Source organism: Trichomycterus rosablanca, chromosome 17 (genome assembly GCF_030014385.1).
Source record: "Trichomycterus rosablanca isolate fTriRos1 chromosome 17, fTriRos1.hap1, whole genome shotgun sequence".
Lineage (NCBI taxonomy): Eukaryota > Metazoa > Chordata > Actinopteri > Siluriformes > Trichomycteridae > Trichomycterus > Trichomycterus rosablanca.
This window is the reverse complement of record NC_086004.1, coordinates 3783813-3809625: the sequence shown is the minus strand read 5'-3', so window position 1 is coordinate 3809625 and position 25813 is coordinate 3783813. Positions and strand designations below refer to the sequence as shown.

The 25813-nt window shown below is 36.0% G+C and overlaps 3 protein-coding genes across 3 annotated transcripts; 1 reads left to right on the top strand and 2 right to left on the bottom strand.

Moving 5' to 3' along the window:
• Positions 1 to 975: 975 nt before the first annotated feature.
• plekhb2 (pleckstrin homology domain containing, family B (evectins) member 2) lies at positions 976 to 7581 on the top strand. Its single transcript, XM_063012917.1, has 8 exons — positions 976 to 1046; positions 1318 to 1374; positions 2441 to 2593; positions 2807 to 2909; positions 3460 to 3499; positions 4713 to 4802; positions 5270 to 5390; positions 6177 to 7581. The coding sequence occupies exons 2-8, from the start codon at positions 1338 to 1340 to the stop codon at positions 6314 to 6316; spliced, it is 684 nt and encodes a 227-aa protein (XP_062868987.1). The 5' UTR covers positions 976 to 1046; positions 1318 to 1337; the 3' UTR covers positions 6317 to 7581.
• Positions 7582 to 7937: 356 nt separating this feature from the next.
• On the bottom strand, positions 7938 to 13956 carry LOC134331284 (vacuolar protein sorting-associated protein 4B-like). The gene is made up of 11 exons (XM_063012633.1): positions 13818 to 13956; positions 12323 to 12434; positions 11793 to 11934; positions 11660 to 11718; positions 11350 to 11469; positions 10807 to 10963; positions 10308 to 10456; positions 9834 to 9915; positions 9333 to 9552; positions 8858 to 8998; positions 7938 to 8654 (listed from the first exon to the last, which is right to left on the bottom strand). Exons 1-11 carry the CDS (start codon positions 13836 to 13838, stop codon positions 8553 to 8555), a joined length of 1305 nt encoding a protein of 434 aa, XP_062868703.1. The 5' UTR covers positions 13839 to 13956; the 3' UTR covers positions 7938 to 8552.
• A 2037-nt stretch (positions 13957 to 15993) lies between these two features.
• Positions 15994 to 24759, bottom strand: ankrd29 (ankyrin repeat domain 29). The gene is made up of 10 exons (XM_063013344.1): positions 24645 to 24759; positions 22325 to 22435; positions 22054 to 22152; positions 21331 to 21429; positions 19392 to 19490; positions 18787 to 18885; positions 18057 to 18155; positions 17553 to 17648; positions 17269 to 17367; positions 15994 to 16559 (listed from the first exon to the last, which is right to left on the bottom strand). The coding sequence occupies exons 1-10, from the start codon at positions 24654 to 24656 to the stop codon at positions 16476 to 16478; spliced, it is 897 nt and encodes a 298-aa protein (XP_062869414.1). The 5' UTR covers positions 24657 to 24759; the 3' UTR covers positions 15994 to 16475.
• Between the last annotated feature and the right edge of the window lie 1054 nt (positions 24760 to 25813).

Sequence of the window (25813 nt, the reverse complement as noted above, 5' to 3'; positions counted from 1 at the left end):
GGCTGGGGCTAATCCATTCTTGGCTTTGTAGGCAAGCATCATTGTTTTAATTTGAATGCAGGCAGTTACAGAAAGCCAGTGAAGAGGCCGCAGTGGGGTGATGTGGCAGCAATTGGGTTGATTGAAAACCAAATGTGCAGCTGCATTTTAAATTTGCAAAGATCTGATGGTGGACCTGCCAGGAGGGAGATGCAGTTGTCCAGTCTTATAATGATGGTCATTTATTATTAATAAAAATAAAAGATAATTCTACCAATAACACCACCACAAATACCACCATTATTACAATAATAATAATAATAATAATAATAATAATAATAATAATAATAATAATGGTGGTTGTGGTAGTGATATATATTAATGCTAAAATAGTAATATAATGAATACTACAACAACAACAACAATAATAATAATAATAATGGGGTGGTGGTGATATATATTAATACTAAAATAGTAATATTATGAATACTACTACAATAATAATAATAATAATAATAATAATAATAGTGGTTGTGGTAGTGATATATTAATACTAAAATAGTAATATAATGAATGCTACTACTACAATAATAATAATAATAATAATAATAATAATAATAATGGTGGTTGTGGTAGTGATAAATACTAAAATAGTAATATAATGAATACTACTACTACTACTACTATTACAACAATAATAATAAAAATAACAATAATAATGGTGGTGGTGATGTATATTAACACTAAAATAGTAATATAATGAATACTACTACAATAATAATAATGGGGTGGTGATTTATATTAATACTAAAATAGTAATATAATGAATACTACTACTACTACAATAATAATAATAATAATAATAATAATAATAATGGGGTGGTGGTGATATATATTAACACTAAAAAAGTAATATAATGAATTCCACTACTACAATATTAATAACAATAATAATAATAATGTAGCTGTAGCTAAAGCTAATCTCATAAATAATGGCGCTGCTGGTGCTAGTGCTGATGACGTCACTGGTGGTGACCGTTAGTGGGCACTTGAATAACAGTGAGGAGGTAAAAATCTTTAATATTGTTTTTTATTTTAGTTACTATCAGCTACAGGTCTGAAAATGTATAAATGCGATTATTTAAAGACAAATATGAAGCATCGAAACTAGTGAGTGCTTAGCTCGTTAGCTTTACTGAGCAGTGAGCACGCTATTATGGACTCTGGTAAACACAGAGGAGCAGAGGGAGAAGAGGAGAGGAGGAGGAATCCGAGATTAAAATGTGTTTCTCCGTTTACAGAATATAAAAGAGTCTTTGTTTTCATCTGGTTTTGCAGATTTTTCTCTTCCCTGCAGTATGGCGCTGGTAAAAAACGGGTGGCTTTACAGACAGAGTGAGTAAACGCTGATTTATTTACTTAGTGAAGGCAGAATTTCAAATGTCTCTTATATAGTGTTTATAATCCCAACCGACTGCACCTTGTGTCATTACAAGCCTTTTGGGGTTTAGCCTAAATTTACAGTTTTCTGTATTTGTTTCAGTGATTTTCTCTGTAAATAACATGAGTTGTATAAATACTTGTATGTCAGTTCATTTTGATAAGACAAATCTGCAGTATTCAGTGTGTAAATTCCAAAAAAGTTAGGACAGTAGGAAAATGATTCACACATCCAAAAAACAGTACAGACATAAGATATTAAACATTGTTAACTATCCCATTAACATTATTGAGATGTTTGTACATAGTAGAAGCCAATGTGTTGGGCCACTAGTAAAAAAAAAAAGCTCATATTTTGCTTTTTTGCACATAATCATTATAACAGTTTGATTGAACTGTCAAGTATTGGAAAATCTATGTGAATATTCGAATTTCTTAGTATTTAATACAGTATATTTTTAATACTTGGAACGATGATTGCAAATGCATTGAAGTAAACAAGCTTCTGATGAGAAGATCAAATCCACCTACTTAAAGTCATATGAGCATGAGCTTTAATGGATTCTAAAAATGTATTTCCCAAAGATGTAACGTTTTACTGAAGTGTTTTGCTGATTATATGATTTGTAATTAAATTATTGTATAAAATTCTAGAAAATATTTTGGCCCCATTGTATATACACAGTTTGGCCCCACAATATGGGGTCTCCATTGTTGTATAATTAGGTCTAGGTGTAGACTGCAGGCAGGCTAATCTAGCACTGGCACTCTCTTACTATGAAGCTACACTGTTGTAACACATGCAGAATGTGGCTTGACAATGTCTTGCTAAAACAAGCATGAACGACCCACAAAAAGACGTCAGTTAAACTCAGATCAGCACAGCAGGCTGTTATGCTAGTTCACCATGGCTGAGGTCTCGTGTCTACATAGACAGAGTTTTCTATGTATGTCAGAAACATTATTATTAAGATCAATAAGCTGTAGCCTTTTACAAACATTTAAACAAATTGTCCTGTAGGTACCATCTTGCGTCGCTGGAAGAGAAACTGGTTTGATCTCTGGTCAGATGGGCGTCTGATCTTTAGTGCTGACGAGCTCAGCCGTTACATGGAGGGCGATATTCATATGAAGGTGGACTGTATCAACATCCGGACTGCCAACACATGTCAAGGTAGGCCTGGACTAACGTTCAGCGTAGTGCACACTATAAAACTATGCAATTCTATAAAGGAGTCAAAAAATCCTGTCCCTGCCCCTTTGAAAATGATTCAATATGAAATGTTTTGGAATTTTACGTAATTCTTTTTGTTGTTTGTGCAATTGCTCGACTTGTAATTGTGTAGAATTGTGTTCTGTTATCATATCTTCTGTCTACCTTTTTCAGATCTGAATCCTCCTGAAGGAAAATGCAAAGATGGCATTTTTCAGATTGTGTGCCGTAACGGTCGTGTTATAAGCCTGTGCGCAGACAGTACAGACAGCGCCTTGTAAGTCAACTGATCTTCAGTTAGGCCTTAATAACTGACATAACCATAGACACATTCTGACTCATGGCAGGAGGTGGGTCCTGAAGACCTGGTTTGATTCTCATATCTGGTCACTGTACTCTGGGTACTTTTCCTACCACTTAAAAACGCACACAACGTTCCACAGGCTACTTTAATTTAGCCCTATATGAGAATAAATGGGTGAGTGTTTACTACCCTACAGTAGATATAGTCACCATGTCCAGGGTGTACTTCTGTGCCACACCCAGTTTACCCAGGTGGTGTGGAAACACCATGACCCTGACGAGGATGAAGCGGTTAATATAAATAAGTGAATTAATAAACTATATTCAGTTAAAAATCACTCCTGTGATGATGAATGACTACTCCTGTAATGTTGATTTAGTTTCCCATTTGACATGAATGGTGTATGAATGGTGCTTGTGCAAATGTTGCTAGATATAAAGTGTTCAGGCTTCAGGAAAGACAAACTTGACGGTGTGTTCAGTATGAAATACGTTAATGTTCACTCTTTGCTTCTTTCTTTTAGAGCCTGGACCATGTCCCTCCAAGCTGCCAGAATGAACACTGTGAGTCCTTGCTTACTTACATATGTTTACAGGAAGAGTAGTTTATACTGCGAGTAGTTTCTTATCATTTGTAACTGTTTTGATCTAGGGTCAAAACAACATTTGAACATTTATCAATTTTTGTGAAAGGTTTTGCTTCAGTTCAGTTTTGCTTGTTTAAACACTGAATTATGTCTACCTAAAAACCTAAAAAAAACTTTGTGGCAACAAATTCACGCTAGACACAGGGTAATATTTTAGTGGTTAAATGTTTTAAATTGAATCTCTTAATAAAGCAATAAGCCACGAGAGGCCGTACATTACTGTGATTTTAGCACGGGGATGACGTTTTTCGCGTCGTGCCTAAAACTTCTTTCCCCGTGCTAAAATCATAACAGTAATGCACGGTCTCGAGTGGCTTATTGCTTTTATAAAACGGCAGTCAACATAAAATATAATAAATACAACAATGTTTAATTCATAAATGTATTTATTGTGTATAAACTTACAATAAAGCGTTCTTCCGCGACGCAAAATAGTTCGGTTAACAGTGTTGCTAGGCAACATGAGGGCGAAAATAACATACATTTTTTTCTATTCAGTGGCGTATTAATATGGAATGATGTGAGGTGGTCAGAGGTGTGCGTTTATCGGGGATTTTACAACGGCTTCGAACGCGGCTCAGCCAATCAGATTTTAGGACCGGAACTATCCGTTTTATAAGTCTGAATTTAGTCTCCTAATACACATACACATGCACAGTACAATCAAATTCTATTTCTGCATATGACAGGAGCAATTGTAAGGCCCTTAACCTGAAGCAGAAAGAGTTAAGGGCCTTGCTCAGGGGTCCATCAACCTTCCAGTTTTTAACCCAGCTCTACCCACTAGGCTACCACTGTCCCTAAAGAACGCATGTAATTGAAAATGATTCTTTTATCTACGACTGCCATTGTTATGTGAGTTTGTTGATAATAAACCATTTTAAACTGGTTTAGGTGTGTGGTCTTATTACTAGAATAAGTGCTTTAGCATTTCCAAACTCTTCACTCCCCAACCCAGTCAAAATTGACCATAAATCAATCATACTAAAGACTGGAAACTAATTCTGGTCTCAAAAAGGTTGATTAATGCTAAGGCAGCTGCTTGCATGTAGTGTTTTATTGTTTTCTCCTTCCAGCTCCAGTTTTAAAAATGATTATTATGTTTATATATAAAACCATTTCTATTGTAGGTTATGAACCCCCCCCAGAATGGGATTTCCTCTAATGATGTCTTACCTTCTGCTCCTCCTTTGGATGTGGAACTGAACCCAACTCCTCAGGTATTCATCAGATTTACATTCCTTTTTTTGTGTTTCATCGGCTTATATTTTAGCAGCGAGAATACATTACAAATCATCAGTTGTATTACTTTTTACTTTTATTATTGACTTATTGACTTTATTAATGTCTATATTGTTATACATTGTACTGTTAATTTGTCCATTTTTTATACTTGCTATCCTTTCACTGCTGCAACACTGAATTTCCCCACTGTGGGACTAATAAAAGATTATCTTATCTTATCTTATCTTAATTAATATATCACATGTTCAAGAATGCACTTTTCTACATTAGTTCTCCACATCTTTATTGTTAAAAAAGAATGTTCATGAATATCACAGGTTGCAAATGTTTATTATAGATAGATATTAAAGACATACAGACACATTTTTTAAATGGTCTAGCATCATTTGTTGATTTGTAATAAATTCCAAACCTGCAATGATAATTCTTATTTTGTGACTAGGTTTACTACCCAGACCAGTATGGAGACTACGTCTCTACTCCACCTTCACCCAACAACACTCATGTGATGTACCCTGTATTCTGGCAGCGACAAGCACATGCTTCCCCCTCTCAGTACCAAGGTAGATAACCTGCTGTTCTGGCCTCATGTACCTCTTTACTGGTTCATGTGTTTCATTTACATAACAGACATTTAGAAAATAAAATTAATATGGAATAATAAAGATAAATCTGAACACTGGAGCAGCTACTTTAGTAGTAACTTTCAAGTAAGAAGAAACATCAACATGTCTGAATTTTTTTAAGCATGCAGGATTCTACAGAAAAAATATTGATTCTGTTGAGCACTTTTCTTGATTCTCCTTTTGGAAAATAAAAATCTGCAAAGTTTAAAATTAGGGATAAATAAAAAAGATATTTATCACCCACTGCCTGATTTGATTTCTATGTGTATCCGCTTGACTATCCGCCCATCCGCCTTTCTCTCCATTTATTAAATAGTGTTATTCACTGTCGAGTCTTTGATGAAGCTCTGTGTCTTTTACTTAACACATTTTATAACAGTGAATAAATACAAATTCAGATTTTTGCAAAACAGTGCACACTTCAAACCAAAAAAGAAAACACCTCAGTCGCAAAACATTGTTAGTCATTTGAGTGTAAGTCTAATTAAAGTCTGTAAAGTGTTTGTAAGAGATTCATGAAGTAATAAATATGCAAGTCTGAACTGAATCTAGTGACGTAAAACATTAAACACATTTACAGTTCACAAATTCTGCTGGAAAAGTCGAGAAAACTAATATTCTTTGACAAAAAACCTATTTAACTTAATAAAAAGTCTTTTTTTACTTTTTGGCATTGCTAAATATACATTTGTTCTTTAAAATGTTTTCTATTGTATCTCCTAGAATCAAACCCTGAACATCATGTCACCCACGCGGTCACTGAGGGGCGTCACCATGGTGCTGCAGGAGAGAAGGTTCTCCTTGTAATGTCTGGTGCTGCAACAGCAGTCACGATCGGTTCCTTTTTATCATCTGTATTTTAACCTGAACGTCTGACGTGTGCTCCTGCAGTGCTGAAGCAGTTAATACTTACTAAGTAAAGACCAAGAGCTGATCCTAGCTATGTTAGCTATGATTGGGAAGTTCTGTGACCTGACTGGCACTTACAAACTAACGTGTGGACCAAAGCCATGTGTATGAATTGAATTTGACTGGCAAGCTATCAGCTTTTGTTTACATGGGACGGCACCATGGCACTTAGCAGTACATTGCCATGTCAGTTTATGTTTTTTTAGTCTATAGTGTTTTAACTTAAGGTGCCTATACAGTAAATTTTCTGTTTATACCCAGATATACATGGGAAGAGTTTGGTATACATTATGAAAATTTGTTTGCAGATTTTTGCTTTTAAATACTCCTCAAATAGAAAAAAATTGCCTCAGTACCAGTAGGTGGCCTCAGCTTCAATTATTAAATAGAATAAAGAATTAAATAGGTGTAAAGATCAGTAAGATACTTACATGCAGTTTCTATAGTAAACATTTGTCCCGTTGGTGGGAAATGGTCATTTAAACTGATAACAAAGTACAAATCTATATGCTTTATGATCTGTAAAATCAACCATTTGACGTGTAATGTTATATCCAAATTAAATGCAAATTATTTTGGCTTTGGACTATAAAATAGCTATTAGGTTGCAACAAAGCTCAGATTTGAATATGAACGTCTGTGTTGATTGCTTCAACACTGTAGCCACAGTGATAGTTTGTTCATTAAATTATAAAGCACTAGAGGCTTTACGAGCTTCTTTAACTCCGGCTTTACTTGCTTGTATTTTGTGTGCACTTTACATTCCAAAAATGAAAAGCTGCTAACAGTATGATTGTTGGAGAATAATACTGCTTTATATTGCACTATTTCAGCTTAATTGTTATTTATTCATTTTGGGTTTGTGGAAAAAATGTTTGTTTGTGGAAAAAAGTAATTGTCTAACTTATTGTAATATTTTCTTCACCTGAATATTTGCACAGGGGTTTGGATTATGTTTATGTATTAGGTTTTTAATTAAATACACAGTAGCATTATTAATGATGGTCTCTGATTTGCTGTTTACACATTTATATTGCTTTATGTGAGACAAGGACCTAAATCATGTCACTGTTACTCCTTGACCCCACTGAGCTTCACATATATCTGAATTTTGTGGACCAATACCTAAAAGTTCAGAATTCATGTACGTTTCATGGTTTTAATGTATTACTGTTATGATTGTATAAATAACCAATAAAGAGCTTTAACTTTTTTCTTATTTAATACTCATAGTTGTTTAAATCTGCTATTTTAATATTTTTCAGTAGCTAGTAAATTTTACATAGCACAGTTACTAGACCCTGCATTCATTTTTTCTATGAAATATTTTTTTGGATTTTACTGGTGCAAAAATGTCACAATGTAGGTGTATTCTATTGCTATTTTAACTTTGCTATTAACCAAGAGACGTCTCAGCCCATCTTGTGAGGTATCACATGGTTGGAGGTTTTATTTACTTTTTAAATATACAAAACAGGGTCTTTTGGCCAGGGGTGCCCAACCTTATACCTTTATGTTTAAATTAATAAGAATATCAGAACTTTGTGTTGAAATGTTAGCATTAAGCCAAGAAATGCAGTTAAAATAATGGTTTAAACAAAAGCACAAATTAGCCTTTTATTGAACTTGGAATTGTTAAGTCTACACTGTTCAGCAACATCAATAAAACCATGACGGGTGAAGCAAATAGCGTTAATTATCTTGCTATGATAGAACCTGTCAAGAGTCAATATATTTAGCAACAAGTAAACAGTTCTGTGTATGGAAGCTTTGCGTCCTGCCTTGCATCCAGTGTTTCCAGGTAAAACTGGCCCACTCTGCCCCGATCAGGATAAAGCGGTGCATCAAAGCACAATTTGTCACCAACCTCGTTTATTTAAAAGATTATTATGAAAGGCTACACACAGCATAAACACAACAGGCTGACGGATGGGTAAAAAATCTTGCATACTGAGTGTATATACTGCTCTATTATTTACAACAAAAATAGAACACAATACACAGTTTTACACACACTGAAAAAATCCTCAGTTCATCCCTGAGATACACGTTATTTGAGTAGCTTAAAAACCACGAAATATTTAATATAAAAATATTGATATAAAACTGTTTTGTGCTTTCAAGTAAAAAATATTAAACAGAAACACTAAAATAAATGAGCTGTTTTTGTAGTTTATGCTTTTGTTGTAGTTAGCCCTCCTGACCAAAGTCCTCTGTAAACTTTTTTAGCTTGTCCAGGTCGTCCTGATTCACCGTGGGTTTGGTTTTCTCCAGTGACCTGAGCATGTCCTCCTAGAGAAAAAACAACTGGTCAAAGACATGGTGGAACTATAATAATATTAATGCTCATGGTTTTGAAACAGATTACCTTCAGTTACCATCTTATGGTCGAGTGTCTATATACTCTTAGCCATTTAATGTATATTTTTCACACAATACACAGTAATGAACAGTGCAACACAATATCACTAATAACTTTAGTTCATGATCCTCACCATGCTGACGATGGGTTCTAGCAGTTTATCACCTGCTACGTCGACCCATGTCATCTGAACTGCATTGGGATCATTCGGAGAGCATGGAGTTAAAAGATCGTCCACTATTACATCAGGGCTGTTCCACATCTTTCCTCGTACCTGTTTGTCATAAAAACAGAACAGAGAAGAGCTCAGAGAGGAAAAGTGTGTTGCAGATGCAACAACACAAGAAAGCAACATTTTTAAAGCACTGCTGATTAAATATTTGCCAGCAAGCTATTTTTAAAAATGTATTTGATTTTCATTAACCTGGTCGGGTCACAGTGGGCGAAAGGCAGAAACATATAAACGTGCATGTTAATTTATAACTGAATCTTAATATACCTTCAATTTTAAAAATACTACTGGTTAGAAGTCAGACCAACTAGTGTATGAGACTCATTCTCTCCGTACCCGACTATGCAAGGAGCATTTACAGCATTTTCTTACCCACCTTTTTAAAGTGTGTAGCTGACTGCACTTTGCGGATAGGCTGCATGAGAGCATCTCTGACAACGATGCTTATGTCGGCACCTGAATAGCCTTCAGTCTTCCGTCCCAGGGTGCTTAAGTCTTCATCTGTGAGACTGTTGGAGGTCGTACCAAGGTGGAGCTTAAACATGAAGGACCGTGCGTGCTCCTCGGGAAGGGGGATGTAGATGCGCTTCTCAAACCTGATTAATCAAATTCAGGATCAAAATGAAGCAATGATAGTGTCACCTGATAGTGTCAGTATCAGTCACAATGGTAAATAGAATGATGTGAAGTATAACTGGAAATTACTTTAACACATCATGCAAGGATGATACTTTTTAAGTTAAGCAGGCTTGTTTTTCGCCCAAAGTAGAGATCTTTAACTGGTTATTATAACTGTTATGTAAGAACAATCCAATGTTTGATTTCTTAAATTTTCAAAACACATTTGTTCTGTACTTTAACATGTAAGATCTCTCACCTTCTTCTTATCGCAGAATCCAAAGTCCATGGTATATTAGTTGCTCCAAGCACCAAAATTCCCTCATTATCATTTCCTACACCTACAAATAAAAATAGATTAGATTTGTTAAATGTTCAACCACTGACAGCTTAAAGTACAAATATGACAAATATGATCTTTTAGCTATATGTAAAGCTCTCCTTACACAAAATATAATTGTTTATGTATGTAAAATGACAAAACATAATCGGGGGATAAAAAATAATTAAATAAATAAAATTAAAAAACATTAGCTTGACTTATTATTCATGTACAGTTTAAATATTAGTTAATATTAACTAGCATGATGCTCCTTTATTTTTAAATCTATGGCAGCTTAGATCATGTATACATGATATTACACTCTGTACAATTGTGCATAAAAATGGGTGCAGAAAGCTCACCGGATTTGGCCCTGAAAGTAAACACTGATGTGAACGCTCAGTTTCTCACCTTGCATCTGAACCAAAAACTCTGTCTTGATCCTCCGAGCTGCTTCGCTCTCGTTATCACTTCTGGAGCCACAAAGAGAGTCGATCTCATCAATAAAGATGATGGAGGGTTTGTGTTCCCGTGCCAAGCTGAACAGGTTCTTCACCAATCTGGAGAAAAAGAGGAAACGAGAAGGCCTGATTTAACACCGTATGTACCAATTCACGGATCTATTTATTGTCATTAGGTAACTTAGTCCAATCAGAAGCCATTCTTTTTATGGAGTGTTTTATCTAGGCTGTATCTATAATTTTCTGCTTCCTCTCACCTGTGCTACTCTAAATTGCAACCTTGTTATAAGTTGGTAAGTAAATGGATTAGTGTGTGTTATCCTGCATTGATTGGTGCCCTGATCTGGGTGTATTCCCATGCTGTGCCTAATGTTTTTGAGAACCCACTGAACCCACAAAAAATTAAGTTGTCACAGAGGCTGCATGAATATAAGAACAGCTGGACTTACTTCTCACTTTCACCCAACCATTTGGACACCAGATCAGAGGAAGAAATCGAGAAGAAGGTAGAGTTGTTAGCCTCAGTGGCTACTGCTTTAGCCAGGTAGGACTTCCCTGTACCAGGAGGCCCAAAAAGCAGGATTCCCCTCCATGGGGTTCTCTTTCCTGCAGATGAAAGACACCAAGCATGCAAAGACAGCTCAATACAAAACACTGGGTGGCATAGATAACAGTGCTAGAAGTACCTCTAAACTAGCAACTCAAATATAGACATGACTACTGACCATCCACAAGAGTGGAAAAGAAAAGTTTTGTGTCATGAAAGAACAGTTTAATTCTGGCTTTATTGACAGAGAAATACAATAAACGTCAGCTTCCTCTATTGTTAAAATCTCAAGGATGACGATTCATAAAAACAAGGTCAAGCAGCAGACAATGGGAACATCAAAGCTACAGAGCAGCAGAGGGTGAAAACAACTCTCCACTGGCTCATATACATATATACTGGCTATATATATATACTAGATTTTCTAATTATTGTTGATGTATACCTGTGAAAAGGTGCGGAAATTTAATGGGTAGAATGACGGCCTCCTTTAGTGCCTCTTTGGCACCTTCTAAGCCAGCAACATCGTCCCACTTAATATTTGGCTTTTCCATGACAATGGCACCTGCAAAACATAACAGCTGGCTAATTTTAAAACATATGATAGCTAGCTAATGCCAGGCTAAGCTATAATGCTTATATTTCATAAAGCTAAGGAACATCAAAAAATTAAGAGGCATCTGTGAAAAACTTCTGACTGAAATTAAACTGGCCTGATCTGTTATGATGCTTATTATTGGGAAACATTGACACACCTTGTAGCTGATTCTGTAATTTCTTCTTTTCTGAATTATCCCCATCATCACTGTCATTCCTGTAAAAATGTTTTAATATATTAATTCCTCACTGTTACTGAATGTATCGACTGGTTCGAGCAGAAAGACTGACCCTTTATCATCAGACACTTTGACCGGTTTGGCCGGTGGTGCTTTCTCCTTTTTGAGATATTCCTTTAGCTGCTCGGCTCTGTCCAGGTAGTCGACACACTTCGCCCTTATGCTCTGCTTTGCCCTCTCACCCTGAGTCTCATCTGCAGGACACAAGACATTATAGTTCACTTTTGTGCAGTAAGATATGTGCAAAAATATGTTGATAGCTCTCATAACTGTACTATAATTTAGCCACGCCCATTTCCAACAGGTGTATAAAATCAATCCAATAAAGTAAATTATTTGTGCATCTTTTCTGGCAGCCTACAGTCTAGAAATGTGCACAAAGCAAGGCCCATTAGGACATGGTTTATCAAGTTTGGTGCCGCCTGCGTCAACTTAAACCCACTGGACATCTTTGGGAAGAATTGAAACATTAAATCCAAGTCATTCTTATTCAAAATCAAAACCTTACTTTACAAATGCTCTTACAAACTGTGAAATACAGATAATGAAGACAGAAATGTGCTCAGATTGGCTGTTACTTACATTTCACCACATGTAGAAAGTACTGAATAGAGTGTTGATAGAGACGAAGAGCTTCCTCATAGTTTTTGGCCTTGTCCTCTTCTGCAGCCTTGTTGGCCAGGTCGATGGCTTTCTGTTGAACAAAAAGGGAAGCACTTCAAACCGGAGACACTAATGGTTTAATAGGGAGTTCATGTTTAGATAGTTCACGCTCATCTTGTTTCTTCTATTTTTGCTGATGTCACATTTAAATGCTTCAGTTCTTCAAGCTAATTTATAATAAGATAAAGACAACACAAGTAAACACAAAATTTAGCTCTTAAATGATAAAGTTTTATTTAAAAGCTATATTACCCATGTGGTAAAATGCATCTGCAATAAAATCTTTACACTAGCTTGCAGCAAGTCTTTTACATTGCTGTGGAAGAATTTTGACCCACTCGACTTGGTATAATTGTTATAAATTAGCTACAGTGGTCTTTCCAGCATGAACTGCCCATTATAAGGTCTTGCAACTCAATAACAGCAACTCAATAAGATTTAAGTCAGTGACTTGACTGTGACTGGACCACTCCAAAACCTTCATTTTGATTCTTTTGAGACATTCAGGCCAAGTTGTCAAAATAACAAATAATTAGAAAATACTTTTGCAGTGTTACACTCTGTTATGATGAAAACCAGTAGCAGGACTGGTTGGGCTGGTTTAAACATTAGACTCATACCTGTAGAAAACCTTATGATACATTTTTGTTAAAGTAAATGTTTACATCACATTTATGACTACAACATTATATTAATTCAATTATTTTAAAACACTATTGCTGGTACTAATATAAAAAATTAAGTAGTTATATTAATAATCATCATTATCAACATAATACAAATACAATCAAATACATACAATAGAATGATGTATTGTAAATGTATATTCATTTAAGTTAGCCCTCTTTAGAACTACAAACTTGAAGTGTGTGCTCACTGAGTGAATTGTTTTAGCTCTTTGTATCTGCTGTTTTGTTCTTATAACTGTCCTTACATTTAAAAGTTTACATACAACTGTAGGTGACATGTAAAACCAGTTTTGTATGTGTGGTACAGAACAAAAAACTTTCAGAAATAATGTCTAAAGTGTCATGATAAACATTTTTCTCTCTATTGTATGTAAAAAAATTTATATAAATCGTTTCTGGACGTAAAGCAATAAAAACTGCAGATGCATATTCATTTAAATCAAATATAACCAGGCACAATTATAATCTTAAATCTGTCTGAAATAGTTTTAAAATCTATTGTAAATAAATAAAACTTTATGTTGCATGCCAAGTGAACGGAACACTGTGATCTTTAGCTATACATGTTAAATGGTAAACAAAAAAGTTTTACTTTTTAAACATTATATGATCACTACTTCTACACTTAATAATTAAGTACAAATACATTGTAAATAAGTAATGTTTTGCACATATTAATAAAGGTTAATTTACTGTTAGTATTACCTGTTACCTGAAAGACTCACCTGTAAGTTAGCATTAGCCATTGCAGTAGTTCTGCTGTTTGTAGTAGTTTAGTGTAACTCTATTCCTCTTTATTGTTGTAAAGTTGATTAAAGTTTTTTTCTTACTTATTACATATCTGTTAAAACTACATTCCCATAGAATTACTCTTAACGCAAAAAAAACAAAGCTGTTAGCCTAAATCGCTTCTCCACTTCCGCACTGAATGTTTACGTGTGACGTCAGGTGAGCAGGTAAGTGATGTACCTGAATAATCACCAAAACAAAACAACGTGCAAAAGTTTGTGCACCCCGTTATATTCATTTCTTTAACTTTCAATGTTTTAAATATATCTTAAATGTATCTATGTTTATTAATGTTACGTTTTAATGTTTAATTCTTGTTTAACACATTGCCTTAAACTGTGGCACTTGTAATATTTTGTTTACTAATTTGTTTAACAAATAAATAAACATGTGTATTAAATATTTAAGTGTTTCTGTAAGTAATTGTTAGTGTATTTTTACTGGTGTAAAATTAACATGTAGGAAAGTTGACTGTGGTGCACAGATTAGTACAGGACTGCAGCACTAAATACTAAAACTTTAGTGGCCACACACATTTAATCTGGTCTTTATAATGAAACTTTATACTTTTAATAGTTTTATCTACAATCATAAATGTGAATTATTATTATTATTATTAGTAGTAGTAGTAGTAATGGTGGTGGTTTGTTTATTAGGATTTTAACGTCATGTTTTACATTTTGGTTACATTAATGACAGGAACGGTAGTTACTCATTACACAAGATTCATCAGTTCACAAACACAGTCTTGGACAATTTAGTATCTCCAGTTTACCTTACCTGCATGTTTTTGGACTGTTGGAGGAAACCGGAGCCCCGGAGGAAATCCACGCGGACACGAGGAGAACATGCAAACTCCACACAGAAAGGACCCGGACCGCCCCACCTGGGGATCGAACCCAGGATCTTCTTGCTGTGAGGCGACAGTGCTGCTTAGCCATCGTGCTGCCCGGTGGTGGTGGTGGTAGTAGTAGTAGTAGTGGTGGTGGTAGTAGTAGTAGTGGTAGTAGTGGTGGTAGTAGTAGTAGTAGTGGTGGTGGTAGTAGTAGTAGTGGTAGTAGTGGTGGTAGTAGTAGTAGTAGTGGTGGTGGTAGTAGTAGTAGTGGTAGTAGTGGTGGTAGTAGTAGTAGTAGTGGTGGTGGTAGTAGTAGTGGTGGTGGTAGTAGTAGTAGTAGTGGTAGTAGTAGTAGTGGTGGTAGTAGTAGTAGTGGTAGTAGTAGTAGTAGTGGTAGTAGTGGTGGTGGTAGTGGTAGTAGTGGTGGTAGTAGTAGTAGTAGTGGTAGTAGTGGTGGTGGTAGTAGTAGTGGTAGTAGTGGTGGTAGTAGTAGTGGTAGTAGTAGTAGTGGTGGTGGTAGTGGTAGTAGTGGTGGTAGTAGTAGTAGTAGTGGTGGTGGTAGTAGTAGTAGTGGTAGTAGTGGTAGTAGTAGTAGTAGTGGTAGTAGTGGTGGTGGTAGTAGTGGTGGTAGTAGTGGTGGTGGTGGTAGTAGTAGTAGTGGTGGTGGTAGTAGTAGTAGTAGTAGTGGTGGTGGTAGTAGTGGTGGTAGTAGTAGTGGTGGTGGTAGTAGTAGTAGTGGTAGTAGTGGTGGTGGTAGTAGTAGTAGTAGTAGTAGTGGTGGTGGTAGTAGTGGTGGTAGTAGTAGTGGTAGTAGTGGTGGTGGTAGTAGTAGTGGTGGTAGTAGTAGTAGTAGTGGTAGTAGTAGTAGTATTTGTTGTTGTAGGAGTTTTGCTAACAACTGTAATAAATAAATATGTACAGTATTTTAGATATTATGTGTAGTATTGTAAAAGGCCAGCAGGGGCTGCAGCTGACAGTGTGAGTTTCCCACAGCACAAAGATCCTGGAGACAGACAGTCCTGGTTTAATCCATCAGGTTTAAGTGTGAGAAGTGTCCAGTGTTTCCATGTAAACTCCAGACTGACCAGTACTCTGATCAGAATAAAAAGGTTACAAAAGCTGAATGAAAAGTGAATCAATAATTACTGAATTAAACAACTAAATTCTTAAAAATAATAATCATTGGGACTGACGCTGTAAATAAAACTCAAAGCAATTTAAAATAGTTTTTATTTATAATACAGTATTTATGTCACAAAAACAAAATGTAACACACTTTCACACAATCTGTTTTAAAAGAACAAAGACACATTTAGCAAAAATACTTTAAATTGCATTCAGTTGATGAACAAAGCTATTTAAAACAAAATACACATACAGCTTCAAATCATCACATACTGTATTCAGAGAGCTGTTCTTCCTGCTTTTATATCAAACACAACATAATGTCATTCTTTATTCGGAGAAAAGATCTCCTCCAACCCACTATAAGATAAAATAGTGTTTGGATACCCTAAGTAACAGTATTTAACCAATTTTACTGTACCTTCATGTATTTCCTCTATAATGGTACATTATTATCTATAAAAGCAAAATAAACCCACTGAAGGCTTGTACAGTGCAGGTAAAATGATGCAAATGCAGATGGCAGCATTAAAACATTCAGTTTGTTGTTTGTTGCCTCTTTCGGCTCGGTGTAGTGCATTTTTCTCCAGGCACAAAAATACTGTAAAGGGCTAAGAACCAAAAAAAGCAGTCATCAACTTTCTCCATTTACAATCAGTGGCTGCAAAATCCTCAAGATGCGCTCGTTCTGTGTGAGATCTGCTGCCAGTTCGTTGTTCTGTTCAGAAAGAGTGACACTGATAACTACACATTATAAATACAAAACGCATTTAGTTGTTTACTGTTAACAAAGAAATGTTCTTACATTGTCTGTAACATATTGTGAGTTAACTAAATTTCTGAAATGCTGGTTTTCGGTCTGCATTTTTAAAATACATGTGTTACTAAAACATTTTGTGGCTAACAGTTTTGAAACTGAGTAACTGGAACTGGAACTTGCAAAAACATTTCTTTAAAAAAACTCAATGAATTCAAGAGTTTATCTTGGGATTTCCAACTAATGGGCTTATATGCTTTCATGCAAGAAAGTGTTTCATTATTAAAATGTGTTTTAAGTGTTCCATCCCAGAATACAACAGCTGAAAATCATTAAAACCCACACACACTTGTCCCTCACATACATGACCCTTCAAGTTTTTATAAATGTTTAAATATAACTGTATGTAAGAATGGAAATATTTGCTCAGGTTTTTTATGTCCAGTGTGTTAATTCCTAAGTCTTTTATCAGTGGACACTTTCTAAATACAGGATGCTGTTAACTTAATATTTTTAGTTGCAGCACGATTCTACTTCTATCATTGACAGTGAGTGTTTAAAAATCCCAACAACACTGCTATAAGTTATAAATACAGACACTTGCCATTTATCCTTGATTGATGTATACTAAAGTACTGAACTGGTATATATTCATGCTTTTGTTGCTCACCTTGTTACGTAATGTAGGGTCAGCATTTGCTCTCAGGAGAAGCTTTACAGTTTTTACATTTCCACCCATGACTGCAGCATGAAGAGCTGTGGAACCGTTCTAAATTCCAAAACAGAGAAATTGGATTTATGGGACTAAAAGCTGCACAAACAATACATGCACAGATAATATACAATGAACTACTAGTTTACTAGGTTTTGGGCAGGTGTACAGATTCAAGTGTCATCTCACTAGTGGTTGTAAATAATGTGAAAAATATTAACAATGTAATACGTATTCCGTACTTTTAGAAGGCCGAGGGATGGGCTAAACTTTAGAAGCTCCTCTAAAACACTGCAGTGTCCTTTGTGTGCAGCTTTAAAGAGGGCAGTGGAGCCGTCCTGTTAATTGTGAGAAAAACACAAACTATTAAGCACACATGAGAAAGCAACCAGGTAGGATAATAATGTTTCTAAACATAATATGGAAGTTTATGTTTATATTATATTATTATTATATTTATATATAGTAATATACACACCAGATCAGAAGAAGCATGTGCTAGCCTGTGGCCAATATAGTGTATATATAAATACTAAAACAGAATGCCATCAAACAAATATAGCTTATAAGGCTAAAAAAGCATGGTGGTGAGATCAGTGGCACTACTGAGTAAATGCTTAAATAGGTAGTCCGGTATATAGTTTTTTCTGTTGCTTTTACAGTACATGGAAACATATAAAACTGTTGCCTGTGGTAATCATTCACATGCTACAGGTTAATTTAGATATAGACATAGGTCAACATACCTCTCTGTCGGCATCCCGATCTGCACCTCGTAGTAACAGAACTTTTACAACTTCACTGTGTCCCATTTGAGCTGCTATCCACAGGGGGGTAGTGCCATCCTGAAAAGTGAAACCAGACACAGACAAACAAATCCATTTCCAAAACTGTGTGTAGTAAGCTGTATGCTAACAAAATTTCCAGCAGCCAAAGATACCTGAATGATGTGTTGCTGAGTCTACAATTCAGACTATGTAAAAGAAGCACCCATCATGCCATACTGCATTCCCACAATGCAAGTCAATCCTCCATTTCTTAAATACTGTATATTTATATAATAATAAAAGGTTTTAAAGTGGTATGGAAGAAATAGTGACATTAAGCTTTTATATAATGAGGTTATTTTACAAAAATAATAATAAGAATTATACAAAAGTAATGTGTAGCTAGACAAAATACAGTACACTAGCACAGCATGCAATGGGGCAGTATGCAGTATGGAACTATGCACTGGCCAGTATACAGTAAAGTACAATAATATGCAGTATGCTAGTACGAAGTGGGGCATAATACAGTACATCATTTGTAACACAGCCACGATCAATATCCAGCAATCAAGGGCTAAGTTCATAAATCTTATATCTTAAACAATTCTGCACCACATCAAAACAGGCTTGGTTAATCCAGTTCTACTGGGACAGTAAAAACACGGTACAAAATGTATCAACAGTTAGCAAAGAATAAATCACTCACATCACGAGGCTGATTCACTTTGGCCCCGGATGTCAACAACTGACGAACAACAGCCACATGACCTTCCTGGGAGGCTAAGAACAGAGGAGTAGCACCGTCCTAAAATGTAGTAGGTGAGACTCACTGTGTGCTGACATGTGACTGATTATAAGTTATACAATGCTGTATAAATGTGAATGAATCTTTACATGAGTTAAATACAGGTTATACATATATACAGTATATGCTCATTTTAGTTCAGTTTGTAACATACAGTTTGGTACTGGTATTTGGTATTTTGGTACTGGTATTTGGTATTTTGGTACTGGTATTTGGTATTTTAATTCAGTTTGTTTGAGGGTTCCAAGTATATTTAACAGAGATTCTGAATCATTATTCCAGTATAGCAACTGTTGATTACTGATATTAGGAGGCTAATATTTTTAGTGTTGACATTACTCAGTGTTTAGGCTTTAATCTAAAGTAAATACCACTGTGCTCAGTTCCCGACAGCTGCATGAGACTGCTGAGTCTGCAGAAACCTGAGACTAGCTGAAAAAAATCCGACAGGCAGCTATGAATAAAGAAGAAGAGATGGGTATTTAAGCTGGAAGGAGGGCACTAACCATTAGCTCGTCGTGTACACTAGCTCCGTGCTTAAGCAGCGTCTCTACTACTTTGGAGTATCCTCGCTGGCAGGAAGCACACAGAGCTGTGCCACCATCCTGCAGGAAACACAATACAACCACAACATAACTGTGAATGTGTTGGCAAACAGCAGGACTGACCATGAATTAATTTAAGTCTACTGCAACCCACAGACAAATTAGTTCAAGGTTACAAAACAAAGAACACATGCATAAATTCAAGACCTTTAATCCAACGTTTTGGCTGCCGGAATTCTACATGCATTAGGCTAATTCTTGTTATGTTTTAGGTTTTATGTATAACTTTGTATTTCAGAAACTTAAGCACAGCACATTAGGCATGCTCACTAGCAAATCAACTGTTATTTAAGCAAAGAATACCCATGGTATTGTGTTATGATGAATAAAACCATGGTCATTATGATCTATGACAGTTTCTTGAGTTTTACCTGCACAGAGGTACAGAGGAATGAGCTATGCTCTCTGTCTGCCTTTACCACCCATGCCAGACAGTAGGAGGGACTTTTAAGTGACCTCCATTATGGCCAATTATGTTTGTAGAGTGACAAACACACGAGTGGTAACCAGATATTTTAAGTACCTTAGACAGACTGAATGGAAATTAAGAAAAACATTCTTGGTCCAAATGTGTAAGAGATAATGTGATTAAGAGCTCAGAGCTTTTTCTTTAGCAACAAAGTTGTGTGTTACTTGCACATACACTGCTGTTTTTATGTTTACAAAAATGTAAATGGGAGAAATTACAGTTTTGTCAGTGATGAGGGCAGTAATCTCTGCTAACTTAGGCAGCAGCACCAAAGCCACAATTAACTGAAGATGAAGACTGGTCAGCAGATTTCCTGCCTTCTAATTGCTCTCGCCTGTGTCACATTTCGTTATTTTTTTCTCTTATAAATACATACAAATGCAAACTGACTTTGCTATATTTGCAAGGTTTTGTTTCGACAGAAACATGAGATTTAACATATGCAAAGAAATACAGTGGACCCTTGACTTACAAATTTAATTGGTTCAGAAGGGCTGTTCTTAAGTCAAAATGTTCGTTAGTTAAACCTATTTTTCCCATAAGAAATAATGTAAATAGAATTAATCCGTGCCAGTTATAAATACAAGTATATTTTCCCTTAATCTTAAATTATAGAATAGACATTACTGTAATAAACAATAATAAACAACAATACACAGTAGTACTGTACATAAAAAAAACACACCACATTTCAGTACAGTACGTGTGCTGTACTACACACCGTAATAAATTTCCTTGTTTTTTTATGAAATGTATCTACTAGAAACAACAATAACTCTCATATTTCTCTATTATTTCCTTCTTTATTTCAGTAGTGTTGTATTTTGTAGGTGTAATTGCACGAAAGATTTCCTTCTTCTCTCTCACTCACTGTCCCCTCTGTCTGATACACAGTGACAGCTACTGGCAGGAGTAATTATACAACAACAAATGTAATAGATTTGTTTATTTTCTTACCACTACGCTTTTTCTGCACATTGTTTTGGGACATTTTAATATAGAATTTTACAAAATATAAAGAAAACACCGAAAAAACATATATATATATATATATATATAGAGAGAGAGAGAGAGAGAGAGACGCTCGGAGTCAACTTGTTCGTGACATCACGTGTTTCACGAAGTTTGTAATCCGAAATTTGTTTGTATGTTAAGTTGAAAAAAATCGCTCGTAACCCGAAATGTTCGTATGGTAAACGGTTCGTAACTCAAGGGTCTACTGTACACAAAACTAACTGTAACATGGCCACATGTCATGCCCTCTCCCTCTGCAGGCCAGCATGGGCATGGCAGGTAAGCATGTTACACAACAGATGTAAAAAAAGCTTTACATTTGTTTATTCGTAATCATGTTACACTTTGACATCATACCTGAGTTTGAGATTCAGTTGATGCTCCAAACTCAAACAGCAGCTTCACAATGTCATCATGTCCCTGCTGCGCTGCAAAGAACAGTGCAGTGGATCCTGTCTGAAGAAACCACCCAGACAGTTATTAACTCTGTGCCATGTCAGCACTAGCAAGTACACTCACACCTCTCAAACGTTGTAATCATCTTTAAAATTAGTTATTGTCCAACAAACCTTTCTTAATTTAAAGAAAATCTATTTATATATATTAGCATTGTTAAGCTATGTGCGCTCCAACCATAAACTTTTAAACCATAATTTTTTTTTTACCATAACACACTGTCAGGTACAACTTATCCTTTCAACTGAATAAAAGTTCTGAGTGCGACAAGTTGTTATATAATAGAACAGGATGGGAAATTGGCAATAGGCAAGCCATAGCCTAGTGGTTAAGATACTGGACTAGTAATTAAAAGGTCGCTGGTTCAAACCCCACCACTGTCAGGTTGCTGCTGTTGGGCCCTTGAGGAAGGCCCTTAACCCTCAATTGCTTAAACTGTATACTGTAATGTAAGTCGCTTTGGATAAAGGCGTCTGCTAAATGCTGAAAATGTAAATGAAATTCTTTCTTCGTAATTAATCAATCAAGACTATGGGGCATAATAATAGTTTTAATTAAAGATATGTTTTATATAAACACCAAAGTACTTAAACAGCCTAAATTGCAACAAAAACCACTTCCTACCTCTCTCTGCAAGTTGATGTCTGCCCCTTGCATGATGAGTTCTCTCGCACAGTCATAATGCCCGCTGTAGGAGGCCACCATTAAAGCCGTGGTGCCATACTGGTCAAAAGATTCAAAATAAAATACAAAATGCCTTGAAAAGTTTTACATTAAGTGAATAAGATGTTTTGTTATGTCACCTACACTCCTTGTTTGAATATATAGTATTCTAATGTTCTTATTTTAATGTCCTGAGCTGATGCCTGTAATAATGGATGTAGAAGAAACCTACATTGTCTTTGCAATCAATGTCCACACGACCGCTGTTGAGGAGTAGCTGAAGAAGTGCTAGGTTCCCTTTTCTGGAGGCCCAAAATGCAGCATTGGCGAGGGGTGTTTCTTTCTGAAAAACAATTAAAAGGATAAAGCATTTCAGTAAATCTGTGGTTTCAGTGATTCTGTAGGAAGTCCGGAGCAAAAATAGTCAGTAATAGTCACTGTAAAGACCTTACACCAGACCTTACATCATACATACGCTAACATCAGCGGCTACCAGTGAACAAGCAGAGATGGATCAGTAATTTAAAAAGTAGTCAACTTGCTCTTTACACTGTTTAGGACTGTGGAATCAAGTATGTTCTCCTGAATCAATTTGTGTCACCAGTATCCCAGTGTAGCACGAAAGAAGTTTATTGATTAAATAAATATTTTACTAGGTAATATTTTCATTTTTTTTTATGGCTACATGATTCATTAATTCATATATTTTTTATAAGCCTAATGCTTCATACTGCACCTAATAAATCATGGTGGGTCTGCAACATATCCTGGAAACACTGGGTAAAGGAAACAACTCTTTATGGACAGGACAGCAGTATATTGTGAGGCTTCATAGAGTCACATATTCACACTTACTGGCAGCATAAACAGAGGGAGAAGATAAACCCCAACTGTAACTAGTGATTAAGACCAAACCATCTTGCTTTGCAGCATTAACTCAACATGCTGAACCTATATTATTATTATTATTATTATTATTATTATTGGCTCTAGTGGTCTACAGCGCTAGCCCACCAACATCTGCGTTCCAGTCTCGTCGGTGCTATCGGCCTGCCAGGTTGACATAATTGGCTGGGGATAAGAGGTGATGGGTTGATGACCTGTCTAGGGTCTTTCTATACAGAATATTATTATTATTGTTTTTATTTTGTTTGCTAGCCCACATCCATCTGGGTTCCAGTCATGTTGGTGCTATCGGTCGACTGGGTGTCTACATAGACGTAATTGGCTAGGGATAAGGGGTGATGGTTGATGCCCTGTCCAGTGTCTTCCTATTATTATTATTATTATTATTATTATTTTGTTCAGTAAAATGCAATAATATACAGTACAATAGAACAGAATAGTAGAAATTACAATATCGCCCAAATATTACTATTATTATTATTTGCACATAAAGGTCTATTACGCTAGCCCACATCCATTCGGGTTCGAATCTTGTTGGTGCTATCGGCCAACCGGGTGTCTACACAGACATAATTGGTTAGGGATAAGGGGTGATGGTTGATGCCCTGTCCAGTGTCTTCCTATTATTATTATTATTATTATTATTTTTATTTTTATTATTATTATTATTGTTATTATTGTTATTATTTTTGTTATTATGTTATTGTTATTATGTTATTATTTTTATTATTATTATTATTATGTGCACACAGTGGTCTATTACGCTAGCCCACGACTATCCGGGTTCCAGTCTAATTGGTGCTATCAGTCTGCCGGGTGTCTACACAGACATTAATTGGCTATGTATGAGGGTGAGGGATTGATGCTCCAACGGGTGTACACATGGACACAATTGGCTAGGGATAAGGGGTGATGGGTTGATGCCCTGTCCAGGGTCTGTCCAGGGTCTTCCTATACAGAGTATTGTTATTATTATTGTTATTATTTTGTTCAGTAAAATGCAATAATATACAGTACAATAGAATAGAATAGAATAGTAGCAATTACAAACAGTCGACCAAATATAGTTACCATCATCATCATTTCTACTCAGTAGTCTGTATGGTATGGCTGTGTCCCAAACCACATTCATCAAAACATTAAGCGCTAGTGAAAACAGTGCGACACCCCAAGGGTTACTACAGTACAAAAACAATGTCACACCAGCCTGCACACTGCATGACGTAAACATGCTGCTGATAATGACGTGCACTGTGTTTCTATAGACTAACTGTAGTAAACAGTGCGGTTTGGTTAGTAGTAAACAGCCTTTGATTAATAGCCGTCGCTTTATATTGGATAATACTGTATTATGATCCACGCTGACGGTGTTGTCCGGTAAACGTCCATCTAAAACACCAGAGCATGCAATCGTCTTTTAGATTGAACCACAGAGCAAAACATATTTCCAACCCTGGAAACATCCAAACCCTGGAAACATCCAAACCCAACATTAATATCCTACACTAACTGTAACTATCATTTATCTCTATTGCAGTTTCTGTCTCTCCCTGCCAAGTGCGCATCAGGGATTCGGTTAGTGCATGAGCTACATGCACAGATTACAGCTGGTCCTTCCCAGTAATACAATATAGGAAATAATTTACCTTGAAAGACATGCTGAGATCACTGAGGTTTTATTCCGATGTTTACATTCCGGAGGCGCTTCTGGATCAGACAGAAAATTCTCATTTTTATAGCGGCCTACAGAGAAAGCTGGTCATGCTGCTCAATAACTGAGGGGTCTCTCTCTCTCTCACACACACACACACACACACTAATGGTATCAGCATACTTTATTGGCATGACAGATGGGGAGGGCAGGGTTGGTTGGCACATAAGGTATCTTCTATAATAGGATGAGCTGTCAGGAAACATAACTGTCCTCTATTAAATTAAACTTAATTAATGTACGCTCAGGATAGATTGATGGATGGATGGATGGATGGATAGATAGACAAACAGGCAGATTAGATAGATAGATAGATAGATAGATAGATAGATAGATAGATAGATAGATAGATAGATAGACAGACAGACAGACAGACAGACAGACAGACAGACAGACAGACAGACAGACAGACAGACAGATAAATAGATCACATCACTTTATTAATCCCAAAGGGAAAGTCAAGCATTACAGCAGCTCAAGGTACGTTAAGTAAGTAAGTATTACTGTACAATACTTGTAGGTAATAAATATAATCAAGATATGTTATACGTGAGATAATGTGCAGTAAATATTCACAGATGTGCAATGTAGGTTTCTTAAACAGAATAAAAGAATAAAAGTTAAGGAAAGAAAACAAACATAGTAAGAAATAAGGTAGAGTATCAACCAGTAAAAATCGTGGTAAGTCTAGAGTCTCCACAGAAACCCTGGGTGTAAAGCAAAAACACCCCCTGGAGAGGATGCCAATCTGTCGCAGAGCAACTCACACTCATATTCAGTGTCATAAGAAGTAGCAGTTCTGCTTCAACATATTTGACCCTCAAATATAGGATATAAAATAATCAGTAACAATATACATGAAACAAAATATACATGGAGCAGTTTGCACACAAGGTGGCACAATGGCAGGGCAGCACATGAACATGGATCCTCAGGACCTGTGTATACTTTTGCCATGTACATGTCATGTCTGCATGAGCTTTTCTACTCCATTTTTTTAAACCTTCTAAAAACATGCTATAGATGGATTGGCTGCTCATAATCGTCTCTAGACGTGCACATGAGATTGAATAGGATTGCAAGTGATCGGCACCCAGTCCAAGT